The sequence below is a fragment of the Euprymna scolopes genome, chromosome 30, assembly GCF_053919585.1.
Source record: "Euprymna scolopes isolate OS-2025 chromosome 30, ASM5391958v1, whole genome shotgun sequence".
In the NCBI taxonomy this organism is placed as follows: Eukaryota; Metazoa; Mollusca; class Cephalopoda; order Sepiida; family Sepiolidae; genus Euprymna; species Euprymna scolopes.
Window position 1 is genome coordinate 30,667,068 of NC_136511.1, and position 17,248 is coordinate 30,684,315.

At 31.8% G+C, this 17,248-nt stretch overlaps 1 protein-coding gene across 4 annotated transcripts in view; it reads left to right on the forward strand.

Annotated features, from left to right (window-relative positions):
• The first annotated feature begins 2,953 nt into the window (after window positions 1–2,953).
• The window catches only part of LOC145254557 (peptidase inhibitor 16-like), a 398,175-nt gene continuing 383,880 nt past the window's right edge, over window positions 2,954–17,248 (forward strand). For 2 of the 4 annotated variants that reach the window (XM_080113087.1, XM_080113086.1), the window contains exon 1: window positions 3,026–3,396. In XM_080113087.1, the coding sequence (XP_079969213.1) occupies window positions 3,241–3,396 (156 nt within the window). In that variant the 5' untranslated portion in view covers window positions 3,026–3,240. Of the gene's footprint in view, window positions 3,397–17,248 lie in introns of all 4 variants that reach the window. The other 2 variants (XM_080113089.1, XM_080113088.1) reach the window with 2 other exon arrangements.

Consider the following 17,248-nt stretch of genomic DNA (forward strand, 5'->3'; position numbering starts at 1 on the left):
GAATAGGTAAGGATGTCAAAAAAGAGAGATTTCTATTTATAATAAATAAGAATTCTAAATTAATTAAAGTATAATATTTATGCGTATTTTACGACCGGGCAACGCCAGGCGGCCTACTAGTACACACACACACACACACACACACACACACACACACACACACACACATATATGTATGTATATATATATATATATATATATATATATATGAATTATTTGCGTTTGTTGGCTTATTTTTAATGTCTTATTTAACTTTTTGTCTCTTCCAGTGTTCGTCAGTCTCTCTTTTTATCTACCCTCTTCCTCTCCCACCCCCTTCTTGCTCTCTCTTTCTCTTTCTGGTTCAAAGGAAGCAATAGAAAAAGACCGAACATATTGAAAGGGGGGAAAAAAAAAAGAAAAGTAATAATAATAGATGGAAGAAAACAAAAAATGAAACGAAAATAAAAAACGAAAACTATTTAAATAGGAAAATAGTTAAAAAAAAATCTCAATTATTAAAAACAAAAGACAGTGCAGAAAATAAAGAAAAAATGTTAGAAACTATTTTTTGTATATCTGTTTGTTTTATTTTTGTATTTCTTTCTTTATAAATATCTATCTTTCCTCTCTGACACACACACACACACACACACACACACACACACACACACACACACACACACACACTTCTACCCCCCTCTCTATCATACGCTTTCGGCCCTTTTCTTCCGTGTCTTTCTTTTTGTTTATTTCTCTCCTTTTTTGTCTCTATCCTGCCCCCCCCCCAAAAAAAAAATTAGCAGAGATGAAACCATTCTTGTAAAGATCCGTTCCTTGTTGATTTTTCGATGGGAGTTAAGTTCAGTGCAGTTCTAAAAGGTCCACTCTCCCAGGCTTTTCCTTCTTTTTTTTTAAGAAGGGGGTTAGTCTATTGCTAATTGCCTGACACGCCGTCACCGGGGTTGCTCAGGCACTTTTTGCAGGTCAGAGTACCCCTTAAGGAACTACTTTACCCCTGTCAGGAACTAGCCAGCAGCCAGCAGAGGAGCTCAAACCACTAAAGGCAGACGTTTCCTCTCCCAGTCTCTCTCCACAGCATCCTCCCCAGGCTGCGACTGCTTCACTGAAGAGCTCCACTGTACAACCTGGGAACATTCCAAGTTTCTGTTTCTTGACACGAAAAGATCCAAGAACTTTCTATTCCTTTACTTTCGCTTCGGGCACAGTTCTTCTTTCGAAATAAACGTTTCATTGTTTTTCTTAAAAACGATATGTTGGTTAATTACTCTGTGATTTTTTGTTGCAAATTAATCTTTTACTAGCGGGACCCGTGGAAATTCCCCAGCGGACTCTCACCTATGTAATATATTGATGCTGGCATTCTGTGGATGTTCAGTATCAATAGGGATGTAGCTTTTTTGTTAAAACTGCAAAAGTATTTACTAAGCTAGCACGAACTCCCGGCAAAGCTCGGTCGTAAAGTACGCTTAAATATGATATTTTAATTCTTGCAGATTTCGTATATATTATTATAGAGTTAATGTCCTATCGATTTTTATCTATTTTCTATACTCCTATAATATTTTTTTTGTGTATTGATATTTATATTAAAACCCCTTTTTCTATTTATTTAAAAAAAAAATACAACTTTGTTATATATCGGTCCTGGAATTGCATTCATCTGCAAAAGATCTAACTAATATGCATATTATTTTAAATATTTATTTTAATTTATTTCTTATTAGTTTTCTTGGGAGAGGGAGGTTCTTAAACGTACGTATAATTATATTCATGCAGATATTCTACATGATTTATACTTGCGTAATATTTGCGCAAAAAAGTTATAGTAAACACAAATCTCTTTCTATATACATTTATGCATGCGTATATATATATTTGTTTAAAAATTTTTGCCTATCAAACTCCTCTGTCAGTTTTTGTCTACAGACACGAAACTTAATATATAGGGTATTCGAACCCATTCGAAAATTTATATTTGGGTTTTAATCGGGGAAAATAGTTGCAAAAGTGTGAAAATTAAAAAAATGGAATTTTCCAGGTGAAGGTCGAGGATCTCATTACGAATATGCATGCGTAACGTAATAGCTATTGGCTCATGTTTTAATTTTTAATCTTGCAGCAAACATGTCTTTATAGCTCAGGCATTAACGTCAAAAGAAAAGAAAATCGTAAACTAACTGTTTAAGTTTCAATCATCGGTGGTGACGCACGAATCATTTTTTTTTTTTAAACTTTTAAACCATTATTATATATTGGGCCAAATATAATATAATAATAAATACGAAATCTGCATTTGTTAAAATATCATATTTAAGCGTATTTTACGACCGGTGGCCTGCTAGTATATCATAAAGTTGTGCTTTCAAAGATAAAAACAATATATCCATATAACTTGAGTGCATCATCAGCTTGAATCGAAATTGAAAACGAAACTTATATATATATATATATTTATATATATAGCTATATATATATATTTACATATATATATATATATATATATATATTTATATATATATATATATATATATATATATATATATATATATATATATATATATATATATATATATATGGTAAGTTCCTTGAGCTAAGCTATAATCGAAACCAACACCAAAAACTAATTAAGAATTCTTGTTGAAATTATTTATTACAAGAAATGGAAGGACATAACAATTAAATAACAGTCACTCGAAAGAAAAAAAATGTAAGCGTGACACACAAAATAACACACACGCTATCGTACTAATATACAGATTAAGAGGTTTTGTGTGATCACGCATAAAACTACATAAATCTGTGTCTGCTTTTTTTTTCTGTGTCACATTTTGTCCGTCTCTGTTTGTCCGTCTCTAACTGTCTGTTGCAGTTCGTCCGTCAGTATCTGTCCGTTGATTTCTCTCTTCCTCTCTCTTTCCTTTTCACTGTCTGCCCTCCTCTCTCTCTCTCTCTCTCTCTCCGCGTTTTCTTGCGCAGCCATATTCATTCTGCTACTCCCACCCCACCGTCCACCCCGTTCGCTACCCCCGCGCGTATAAATAGTAGCAAGTGCGCTTTCCTACCGTTCAGTATTCACTTTTATTTCATTTCTTCTACTTGTATGTGGATATCTTCTTTAAAACTGAATCAGACAATTCAACAGCGACACCGACAACAACAACAACAACAACATACACGCGAGTGTAATAATCATAAGCATCATCATCATCATAAACATTAAAGCAAAAAGGAAAAATTATGTGGATTCCCAAGTTACTAGCCGTCGTCCAGATTCTGGTGACCGCCACGGCTGAAATAATCAGCCTAACGGACTTTGTATCTTACCGGCACACCCTCGTCGCCCAGCACAATCATTACCGTAAAAAGATGCCGGCCACTAAAATGCGGGAAATGGTAAGTAAAAATATAAAAACAAATTTAAACTTGCACCCACACACCCACACACCCACACACACACACGGGAGTATTATGATCATCCATCGGTACCTTTGGTTTCAAATCACTACCATTACACCGGTTTAACCCGATAGCTTGATGATTCTGAGTTTTATTGAGATGATTATTGATATATTTTATAATTCTTTTTTTTACTACATATCAAGGCTCGGATGGTCACATTAGAATAGGAATTAATGTGTGCATTGTAGTCATAGCGTAGTAATCTTATGTGGTGGAAATTTTGTATGATTATATTATTTACGAGGACGGTTAAATAAGAACTTGTTTACATTGGACTTGAAAACGACAATATTGTAGTCAGCTGGAAAACAGACCCGCGGAACAGAGTTCTATAGACCGGCGGTTCTAGAAAAGAAGCTTCGTTGATGGAATCCACGTTTAGGTTTAGGCACCAATAGAGACTGGGGGAATTTATTGATAATGTTTTTTCGCTAGACGATTTTTCTTTTTTTGGGAGGAAAGATTGGCAAGGGGGAACATGGATTAGAGCTCAGTCGAACACTTGCCATGGAAATAATAATAAAGCAGAGACAGGCTCGCAACGTCTCTTCTGTTGGGGAAAGAGGCTGCAGGGAAGAGAAAAGAGCATCGCTTACTAGATTACGAAGTCGGTTTTGAACAGTGTCAAGGCAGGGTAGTATCATATTATTATATTAATAATATTAATTATCATATCGTCTTATTTGGATTATTCGGATACTGTTTGCATATAGAGTGTTATTTGCACAATGGAAGGTACATCGGACGAATCGTTTCAAAATGAAAATATCCGTCCTAATATTGTGGGTGGAGTTCTCAGTATTTACGTGAAACTGAAGGTACCGATGGGTGATCATAATAATATATAGTGTCTAATAAAAAAGCAAACATGCTCTTGCACAAGTAATTGAGCACTCTTGTTTTTATTACTATATATATATATATATATATATATATATATATATAGATAGATAGATAGATAGATAGATAGAAAGATAGATATAGATATATCTGCCTGCGTGTGTGTTTTTTTAATATAGGACATTTATTTCCGTCAGTATACAGTATATTATTTATTGGGTTGCTTTTTTTGTTGATGTAATTATTTAGTCCGCGAGACTGGAAATAAACAAGGAATTCCAGAGTCTCATTTTTCACTTTGTAGTATTGCATGCTTATTGCAAACCCCGGAGACAAAATAACTTCGAATTTTATTATATCATCTCCGTTTACATTTGTTGTACTCAACAATTTACCTTGATTTCGTATTACAATACAAAATTAACACTTAACATCAAATAAACCGTGTTTTTTGTTTGTTTATATGGTATCTCTGTTTGGTGCTTATGCAGAATAATGACCTATTATCAGAATTTTCGAGGCAATTTACGTAAAATGCCGGAAGGCGCCTAACAAAGTTTCGTAATTTTTTCCAATGAAATATATATTATTTCTATTATTACGAAAATAATTTAATAAAAAATTAACTGAGAAAAATGAAAATATTTTTTGTGGTTCTGAAGAAAACACAATCAATAATTATTGGACATTTTTTTTACAAAAATTCTAATTCAAATCAAGAAAAAACTCATTGTAATCCATTTCATTTCATGAATATTTATTCTTTTTAAAATAACAAACGTTGATATTTATTAAGATTTTTCCAATTTTTTAATGAATTTTTATAAAATCAAGATGAATATTTTTTTCTAATAAACCAATGGCAGCAAATAAATGTTTTCTTAAATGACGTTGGATGCTGTCATTTCATAATCTCAGCATTTTAGCAACTTCCGGCCTTTACGTAAACTACCTGGAAAATTCCGAAGATAGCGCAGTCTTTTTTTTTTTTTTTGCATGAGTGCCGCTTCTTCTTCTTCTTCTTTTTTTTTTTTTTTTTTAAATAGAAAACAGAATTTGATTTGGCTTCGTTTCGCTTAGTAAAATTTGGCGTCAAACTGATAATTTTCGGTTACGTTTGTCTGTGTTATGCTGAATCGACAGTTTTTGACCGGCTTGTCTGTTTTACGGAAAAATAAACCTTTAATGCCGAAACGCCTAAAATGTTTGAAAATGTTCTACTGCGATCGAAACTGTATCCAACAAAAGAGTCACTTTAGCACAAATGTGGTCTCATTTTTCCATTCATTAATTCATTCATTCATTCATTCAGATAGATAGATAGATAGATAGACAAAGAGATAGACAGACATAGATAGATAGGTAGACAGACAGACAGATAGATAGATAGATAGATAGACAAAGAGATAGACAGACAGATAGATAGGTAGACATATAGATAGATAGATAGACGGACGGATAGATAGATAGATAGATAGATAGATAGACGATAGGTGACGGTGGTCTAGTGATTAATAATACGTACTGACGACCTGAGTGTCCAAAATTCGAATTCAGTTCGTCTCAGAAAAACCACTATCACTTTGGATGTTGCCAACCTTCATGTGATCCATCCCGTAATCCACGATGTCTTTCTAGAAATAGTTCTAACAAAATATTGGGGAAACAAATTCCAACAATATCTTAGAACTCATACGATAAGATGATGGTGGTGATGATGATATATATATATATATATATATATATATATATATATATATATATATATATATATATATATAGAGAGAGAGAGAGAGAGAGAGAGAGAGAGAGAGGAAACACACACACAGATAGATATATAGATAGATAGATAGACAAATAGATAGATAGACTGAAAGAACAATGCTAAAATATTCGTATTAGTTGTTCTATTATACTGTTCTCATTTTGAGTGATTTTTTTTTCAGAACATTTTAACCGTTGCAACCTCCGACCTTCTTCAGGTGTATCTTGTCGAACTCGTGAATATCCACAAAAACTCCGTAGCGTAATGGATGAAGTACTTGGTTAAATTCAGTTTTAAGTGACAGTCTTCTGAAGATCGAAGTTCAATCCTCAGTGCGGGCGATACCCAGAAAACAATTGTTAATTATTTAAGATTTCTGCCCGGTCATGGCTGGCGAAACAAGCCCATGCTAACCTGGTAATGGTTGCCGGAACAAACGAATGCTAACCCCATAGATTAAATAAAAGGGTTCCGTTCGAAATTCTGAGCAGATTCGCGAATTCGACAAAATACACCTGAGACAGGTCGGAGGTTACTTTGGCCGAAACTTTGTGAGGATAGCACTCACGACGAGAATAATAATTCGAAGAATCTAAATAAATAATCTTCGTGTGGAAAATGCAGAAACATCCGATTAAAAATGTTGGTTGAATTTTAAACTCTTTCAGTGCAATCAGGTGTTTGTAGAAAAAGGATGTTTTCTTGTTACAAAAACGCTGATTGAACATAATAACACTTTCTAACCATTAAATATATGGTTAAATATCCATTGAATTCATTAATACACGACATAGACCTGCTAGTTTTTCAACAATGATTGACATAGATCACGTGATAAATGTTGGCAATTATCGTATAATCGGATGAACTCTTCAAAATTTGACTTGTAAATATTAATATTGATATGACATCTATATACTATCTATATTGTAAATATTCATATTGCTATGGTATTAACATAGTATTTATATTGAAGATAATCATATTTATATGAAATTAATATAGTATTTATATTTTAAATATTCATATGGATATGATATCAATGCAGTATTAATATTGTATTGAAATTATATTAATATTGCATTACTATGATATTAACATTGTTATTATATTATATGAATATAATATTAATATTGCAATTGTGTCGTATTTACATGATATATTATTGATGTTGCATTAATATAATATTAACATTGTATAATAACTGTACTAATATGATATTAATATTGCATTGATAACATATTTTATTTTATTGATATAATAGTAATATTGTATGTATATTCTTTAAATACGATTTTAATATTGTATTATATTTTACTCATATGATATTAATATTTGCTTAATTTAGTACTAATACTATATTAATATGGTATTAATAACATATTTGTATGTTATTGATATCATACCACTATTGTATTAATATTATATTAACATTGTATTAATATGATATATAAAATTGTATCAAATCTGGAAAACGATATTCATCCTATAGTGGAATGGGGTACGAAGTGCATTTAAGTCTTCTAAAACTAAGATTCTTTCTTTACCAACTACAAAAAAAAACCTTCTTGACCACTGAAACAAATAAATTGAGGACATTTCCAAGGCTGCTGCAAAGAAGGTGGGCTTCCTTTACCGTGCTAGAAAAGTACTCACACCAGGGAGCATCCGATAACTTTACAGCAACACAATTCGCTCATGTATGGAGTATTGTTTGCAAATAATCGTTGACTTTTAGAAATTTTTTTTTAAGTATAGAATTTAATAAGTCCCACACTATCGACCAAGCCCCAATCTCTGTCACGTCGCCACAATGTTGCATCTCTGTGCAAGTACTTTAATGGATTGTGCTCTGTTGAACTCCCAGAACTCGTGCCCCTTGAACGTAGTACTTCCGACTAATCGAACAAGCAGCAAAATTTAACCCCTTCTCTGTTGAAATCCCTAGATGGCAGAAATACTTCTACTCATATGCTTCTTTCCTAAACTGATAGGCTTTGGAAGCTCTCTTTCCTTGTTTCCTGCTTCCCTGACTTCACTAACATGCAATGGTTTAAATATAATGTGAACAGCCATCTCACTGCTCAACTCCTCAAAGTCCCCGGCTAGATAGAGTCCAAATAGTAACCCGTTACGTCCATATAGGAATATGTTTTGTTGGGAGTGAAAATGAATGAAATATATTGTATTAATATCATATTGATATCATTTTAATACTGTATTTATATGATATTAATATTATAGGAAAGTAATAATAATGTAGATGGAAAGAGATCAGGGGAGAGCACCAAGCAGACCTCCACTGGAAGTGGCGCAGAGGATACTGGAATCTTGGATAGGCTTATAGTAACTCAATTTCCATAAAATTCCAACTAGTATTGCAAGCGAGAAATCAATGATGAACAGCTGTTGCAATAACGCAAACGGTTAATTCATTTATAACGGTTAACGAAATAGACGGACATCTTGGAAGAACTGTTGTTACTCAGATTCCTGGAACACCACTTGTTATTGTCAGCGATTTCACCGATAATGACTCGTGTGAAAACTCCTAGTGAGTAAATAATAATAATAATAATAATAATAATAATAATAATAATAATAATAATAATAATAAGCTTATTGCCACTAAAATTCTAGTAAAGACCAGTGACCACTGCCAACGAGAAATCAATGGTAAGCGGCTGTCGCGATAACGCAAATTCATCTGCAAAAGTTATTGAAAGAGGTGGAGAATACTGAAAATCTGGGAAGACTTGTTGTCACTCAGACTCCAGACAACGCCACAAGTTCTTCTCAAAGAGAAATCTTTGATGATGGCCTGTGTGACTACTTCTAGTGAATAATAATAATAATAATAATAATAATAATAATAATAATAATAATAATAATAATATAAAACAAAAAAAACGTCATAAAATTAAGAAGGTTATGAAACAATAATAATATATCAACACCTTGAACTGTATGACAGTCAAGGTGGATCCTATTGTAATTGAAAGCTTGGGAACATGACAAAAAAAAAAGCTACCATAAATGGCTTAATCAGATTGAGAAGACAATTTCTTCTACAATTTTGCAAAAGGCTGGCCCGTTTTGAACGGCAATATTGTTAATACAGCTTGAATGTCTAAAGTCAAAGATATGGATTTGATGTTTAAGAAAGAAAATCCAACTAAAAACATCCAAAGGTTTAGACTACTACTACTACTACTACTACTACTAATAATAATAATAATAATACTAATAATAATACTAATACTAATACTACTACAGCAACAACAACAACAAAAACAATAATAATAATAATAATAATAATAATAATAATAATAATAATAATAACATGCTAAAGATTGAGTTCAGAAAATTAAAGAAGAAATAGAAACAAAAATTAAACACTCAAGGCAACTCTTAGGGAAATGGTAAAAAGAAAAGCCTCCGGTCACGATGAGATACATACTGATTAAAATAATAACGAACTAAAAAACTAATGCAAAAAAAGAGAGAGAATATATTAACAAAACGGATGTACCACAATGGATAACCAAAGAAAGGACTACGTTAAAAAAAAAGAAACAAAAAAACGAAAGGGGACCGACCTCAAGTAATTAGAGATCAATAACCTGTTTACTGACCATGTGGAAAATTCTAACGGTACAACTGAGAGAATAGGTATACTGCTCTCTTTATCAATCGAGGATTATTGTCCGAGGAACAAAAATGTGCGGAACAGGAAATAGAGCGACATACGATCTATTATACATAGATCCATAGATCCTGAAGATGGCAAAAAGAAGAAAAAAAAGATAAAAAAAAACAACATAGCTATGGCATAGATTGGCTACAAAAAAATTACGATAGAATATCTCAAGTAGCCTGAGTAATTGAATGAAGAATATACAAGATATCGGATAAAACTATTAATATTATCAAGAAAGAAATGTGAAAATCGATACTGGAACTAATAGCTAGAGAACAGCACCTGACTACGATAAGGACACAGAGAGAAGGAGACTCGCTATCATCACTACTGAATCATAGCAACGATGGGACTAAATTTAGGAAATGTGATAGCGGATCCAAGTTTATACACACAAAAGAAAGAATAAACCACCTCATGTATACGGACGACATCAAGCTATTCGCAAAAAGAAAAAAAAAAGGAACTGAACAAATTAGTAAACATCACCAGAATATTCAATTAGAATTCGGAATGGAAAAGTGTCCACAATTTGAGGTGAAAAAGCGAAAACTGGAGAACCGTATGTCATGAAACTGCTCAACTAAGAAAAGATGTGCGTGTTTGGTGAACATGATTCCTACAAATATTTGGGAATTATGGAAGCAGATACCATCAAATCTACTTAAATGAAAGAAAAGATTGGTAAAAGAATACCCGAGAAGAACAAGGAAACTCTTTAATAAAAAAACTAATAGTAATCGAATTAAAGACATAAACATCTTTGCAGTATCATTAATCAGGCGCTAAGATAGACTGGAAGGAAGAAAAACTTAAGTATCATGTCCAGAAGATGAGGCAACTAATAACTATGCACCATGCATTAGAATGGAAAAATGACACTGATCGACTCTATACGAAAAAGGAAGTGGTCTAATAAGTAGAGAAGACTATGTGAGAGACACAAAAAGATTTGGAAAATATATAACTCACAATAAAGAAAGATTGATCACCGCAGCAAAAGATACTGTCAAAATAAACAATAAAAAAAAAACAGCGAACACAGATACAAAAAGACAAGAAAATAAAAGTGGGAAGAGAAACAGTTCCATGAACGATTTATAAGAATGCCAAGAGAATATAATTATAGAAACACTTGGACAAAGCGAAGAACCAAAATCGCCAATGATAGCTGCACAGAACAATACGATTAGAACTAACTACATTAAAGCTAAAATACATAAAATCCAAGAAAAATGTAGCTGTAGATCTAGTGGACAAAGCGACGAAACAGAAAGGTACATAAAAAGCGAATGCAGCAAACTAGCTTCAAAGGAATAAAAGAACAGACACGATTAGTGGGGAAAGTAGTACATTCGGAACTATGCAAACGACTGCATTTTGCGAATGCAAACAAATGGCACATACACAAAAAGGAGACAGTATTGAAAAACGGAAACTCTAGAATCTACATGAGGTACATGGAGGTTCAAAGTGATAAACTCACCAAAGCAATAAGACCGGATGCCATAATAGTTAACAAAAAGAAAAAAAAAATTGTCAAATTTATAATTTTGCTATCTCAGCAAATCACAGAGTAAATGTGAACGAAACGAAAAAAAAAAAAAATAAATAAAATGAAGCAAATATTCGGAGTTTGTCAAAGAACTTAAAGGAATATGAGACATGAAGAAAGCCAACAATAATTTCCAGTAATTGTAAGAAGACTAGAAATAGTTCCGAGAAAATGGTGAAAAGCTAATCAGAAATTGGAATCAAGAAGAAAAACGAGACTATACAACGGTGAAAAAAGCTGAAGTCTTAAGGAAAATCCTCGAATGCGCAAACCAAATCACGTAAAGTACAAACGTTAGCAATCTACATGGGATTTGCGATCGAAATAAAACAAAAAAGATGGAAGAATAACATATGAACGCAAGTTAACTGAAACTCCAAGACAAAAAAAAAAAAACAAAAAAAACCCCCCAGACAAATGCAAGAACATCAGCTGAACTTTCCCTTCCCTTTCTCGCTTTTCGTCTCTTTCTCTTTGATGATCTCCTTCCATTCCCCACGCACACGCCTTTCTTTTACATTCTAAATATCATACACGGCCGCATGTGTGTGTGTGTGTGTGTGGGGGGGGCTTTTCAGTACGCTAATTACGTCACTAATGTGTGCACACACACAAAATGTTTCCAGCGAAATCAAATTCGACAGATTATTTTTACTAACACCATCTTTTGTTTAAGTAAAAAAAAATATCAAGACATAAAAGAGTTATAGCGAATTTCATCGTACCTTTGAAATGCCGAAAAGAAAAATCGCCATAAATTTCTTTCTTTTCACTGTAGATTTACAACACTGAAAAAAGTCAACTAGAAATTTATAGCCACTACCTTTATAAACAGAAAGAGGTTAGCCAAAGAAGAGCGATGATTGAACTATCTAGCCCTGCCTTTGAAGTAAAAAGATATAAACCTTAGTCATCGTTCTTCCCTAGCTAACATTTTTCCCGACTTATATATAAGAAATACGGCCAAATCTAATTTGTATACGATAAAACAGTTCATAACTTCGTTACTTTATTATTTCTTTCACAAACATAAAACAATAAAAAGTAAGTAGTTTGAGAATAATTCAACAACTCATCTTTACAGACATAATTTAAATAACTCATTATACTTGTATATGTATCACAGTTCTTCAGTATGGATAGACTAGGAAGTGCTTAAAGCCGAGGTTGAAGTACAAGCCACGAGGAACAGAGATATTACTGTAGTATAAAAATATCAGCCGCCTAAGAGAGCTCTATTCGTTTAATTTTCCGAAGGGTTTTATGCTATGGATAATAACAGTGATATATAGGGGTTATTACATTATGGATGATAACAGTGGTATATTTACTAGGGGAAACTGAATGTTATTTTAAGGACAGATGCCGAAACTATGTTGCATCATTTAAAATTGAACCAGAGAATGAACCAAATCCGGATGAGGATAATGATAGAAATAAGGATAGAGCAAAAATAGGTATTAAAAATAAAAAAAAGTAAACGATTGCATCAGGTGATTGGGTTAAGGAACTGCGTAAGAATAAAAAGAATTTAACTTAAAATGGTCAATAGTTTGTTAAAGCTAGAAATTATAAAACAAGTAAATGGAAAGGATGTAATCTATGTTTACTTTAGGCATATCACATAGTGAATTCTAAATAGGAAATGTTAAATCAAATGCTAGACGTTATACAAAGTTTATATATATATATATATATATATATATATATATATATATATATATATATATATATATATATATAAAACGGGAGAAAAGATTCACAGTTCTCTTTGGGGAACTGTGAATCTTTTCTCCCATTTTTTTCCCCCTCGTTGTGCCATTATTTTAATCGTTTTTCAAATGTTAATAAACTTTATTTTAGTGTCCCCGTAATTTTTGGTACATTCAATAGTTCCCCATCAGAACTCTTTACTTTCGACATAGTATTATTATTTTTACGCTATCGATTTTCTCCTGATGAGATGATAGCTGAAAGATCTCTCGAGAGACTTCCGCCCATTATATTTAAATATATATATATATATATATATATATATATATATATATATATATATATATATATATATATATATATATATAGATGACAAAAAGGCTATATTCCAAATCCCAAGATGTTGTCCATCTTACCGTTTATTTCTTTTAGTATACTAAAATGTTCAATTTTTGACAGCACCTGTTTCGTAGCGCAGAACCATTCGTATAATTATTATGTAAATTTCTGAGTCTTTTCCGATAAAGGCTCAATAAACAATGTTTTTAAGAAAATGAGCCGTCTAAGCAATGATAGTAAGTTCAAGTTCAGCCACGCAGAAGTAGAGAGTGTGAGCTACCTAACATCCATCTGTAAGGTTCTGCTGGGGGACGGCTACTATACGACGCAACACAATAGAGTAGGTAAATATCTCAACTGGGCGGCCTGTAAAAAGTTGGATATCAGATGCAGCAGCAAATCCTGGGAACATGTTTACCAGAAAGAACAGTTGGAAATAAGTCATACACCATCCACTATGACTATGCAATCCCTACAGCTACGTACTTAGACAACGGAGCCATAAAACCTGACATAGTGGTATGGGACAAATAGGAGAAAGAAGCAACCTTAGTAGAAGTTACTATCTTTAATGATATTGGATTAAACAGAGCTGATAAGGAAAGATAATAAGTCTTATGTATGATATAAAAAGAAATTGGAATCTTGGGAAGATCACTATAATTTTAGTAATTATAAGAGCCACTGGACTCAGTAAAAACTACCTTGCAAATATAACATGCGAGCCAAGTGCAAGAGATTCAAACAATTGCACTTAAAGAGACAGTAAGCATCTTAAAAAGGTCTTGTGGTTGGAATATCTGAGTTAGCGGGTAAATGTTTTGCATTCGGTCGGATGTTCCATCCCCAACTTGAACAAATTGATGAGAAAATTAAAAAAAAAATGAGAGAAACCATAAAATTACGTCATTGATGTAAATATTCATATATAAATTATTTCTAATGACTTGAAGAAACTTACTGTTGATATTTTATATTATTGATTTGTTTCCGGATGCATTTCATATGGTGGGAGTTATCTGAAATATTAAAGCCTTTTCCCATCAACCTTTGAAATAGTTTCGTTTGGCATATTTTTAGTTTTTAGTGATAGAATTAAAGTGCATGTATTTCTCATTATATATAAATATACAAATGAAAACACATTAGTTTATATATATATATATACATGTATATATATACATGTATATATATATATATATATATATATATATATATATATATATATGTATATATATGTATAACAAACGAAACGTAGCAATGAATATTCAGAAATATAGTTTATTGAACGAAGTTCCCGGATAGATGTACTGTCAGTCTGATTAAGCCGATTGTAATTTCAATATATAATTTTGAATAATACAGACTGACAATTGGCGTAATTAACCGGCTAGTCAGAATCAAACATCGATTTCATAGGACGGAAACTATCAATAGCAAACTTCGAGAATATAACTGACTTTACTTTATTATATATAATTATTTTAAAAGCCAAACAACGTCGCAGCTCAAAAGCGTTATGGCTGCCAACAAATCAGAAGTTTAAGATTCGAGGTTCGACCTCATTTTGGCTCATCAGTCGAACACAGCCGAACTCGAGTCCATTGTATGCAAGGCGAATACTCTGCTACTTGAGTAACTTCGCCAACTTCCGGTTTGTTAGATTTCATAACTCTTGTGAGCTGCGACGTTGCTTGACTGTGGACATAATTATACCATCGTTCACACTCTGAATATATATATATATATCTATATATATATCTATATATATATATATATATATATATATATATATATATATATATATATATGTTCGCTTTGAGGTTAGATACGTAATTTACATTTATTTTTAATGATGCAATTTGCACATTTTTCAAGAACCTCATTAAAATCAGTTACGGTTAATGAATTCCCAACTGAGGCGTTTAATGCGGGAATGTAAGTCATTTCTTAACAAGCCTGTACAATGCCTAACGGATCTATAGCGCTTAATTCGGTTTAGACGGCAATATTAAGCCGGTTTGGTTGGATTTTTTGTTTATGTTCTTGACATGGTGAACATTTTTTCTGGTTTCGTTTGATCGATGGTATGATGTGGCTCCGAGTGTTCTTGTTTCGACCATTACTCTAGTGCTTTAGATTATCTTGATTGTCATGAGGAATAAATATTTTAGAAAGATTTTTTATTAGCTCATATATATATATATATATATATATATATATATATATATATATATATATATATATATATATATATATATATATGCGTGTGCGTGTGTGTGTCTGTGTCTGTGTGTGTGTCTGTGTGTGTATGTGTGTGTAAGCTTTCGAATTCGGTGAAAAGATATTTACGTTCGTTGACATTTAGATTTCGTTTACATTGAGCGTGTGCTAGATGCGAAGGAGTAGACTCTCAGCTCGACGGTTGTGTTTCGATCCCGGCTTTAAGCACTAAGCTCTTAGCCGATGAGCTAAAACACAAAACAGAATTGTGTGTGTGTATATATATATATATATATATATATATATATATATATATATATATATATATATATATATATATATTTAGTAATGTGATTGATAATTTAAAAATCAAATTATAGTTAAATTAAAAATCCGTTTTATAAGAAGGAACAACAACAAAATCAATAATTTGTACGATCGTTTCGGAAAACAATGTTTTTATTGTGGTAGACATCAAGTAACGGACAATAATTTTTACATATAGTGTTTTTAACAAAAAAAGTTTCCTCATCAGCAAAACATTGGGAAGGGTTTTTAGTATATGTAAAAGACACCATAAATAAACCTAGTATTAAAAGTAAGGCAGATGTATCTGGAAAAAATTAAAATTATCGAGCTTATTATATATCTAAATTACAACGAACACTTTTTCTTTCCCTGTATTTTAATTAAACTAGTAATTTTACTATTACATTAAAATACACTCTGCTCTTTAGACTATTGTTCTAATCTCCTTTAAATATATATATATATATATATATATATATATATATATATATATATATATATATATATATATACCTACAGGTTGACCCCAAAAAAACAAAAACCGGCCTCAACTCTAATTAGGCCCCGTTTCTTAGTGCATGAATTAAATGACATTTTGGTCATAACTAGTTCATTATATTCGAAACATCACATCAAAACACTAGGGTCTTTGGCCTTTTTTTTCTCCGTTGACTGTAAAATGCTCAGAAAAACAATTGAATGTCCTCTGTTTTTTGGGGTCACCCGGTATATTTATTTTTAGGTTACGAAAATATATGCACATATTACATGTTTTTTTTTGCGTAATCCTCCTTCCAAAACTCTATATTTAGAAATATCAATAAAATCAGAATCAGTAATTGTATCGGGTTCGGGAATTTAGAAAAGAATCAGCAATTGTATCGGTATTCGGAAAATTTAGGAATAATTGTATGTTTTATTTCTTGTATTTACATTTTTTTTATTTATCTAATTTAGTTTATTTATTTACCGATTTCATTCATAGATTTACTTATTTTGTATATTTTTATTGTTTTTAAGTGTGAAATGCGTTTAAATTATTAGTTCTGGTACCGATGTATTAAATTTATTATATACACGTACATATATTACACGTATAATATATTTGTACGTATATAAAATAATTTTTAGTGATGTATCGAGCACTCGAGTAAAAGGAAGAAACACTGGTTTCTGTAGGTATTAAAAATTTGTAATCCAATAATAATGTCAACCTCTTTAAGAAACTCGGTTCTTATTGTTGAGCACTTTAAAGTTGAAATAGAAAGTAACCTAAGCCCGCATGCAGAGATCATATTATAACAATTAGATAATTATGACCGGATGTTACGACATTAAAAAA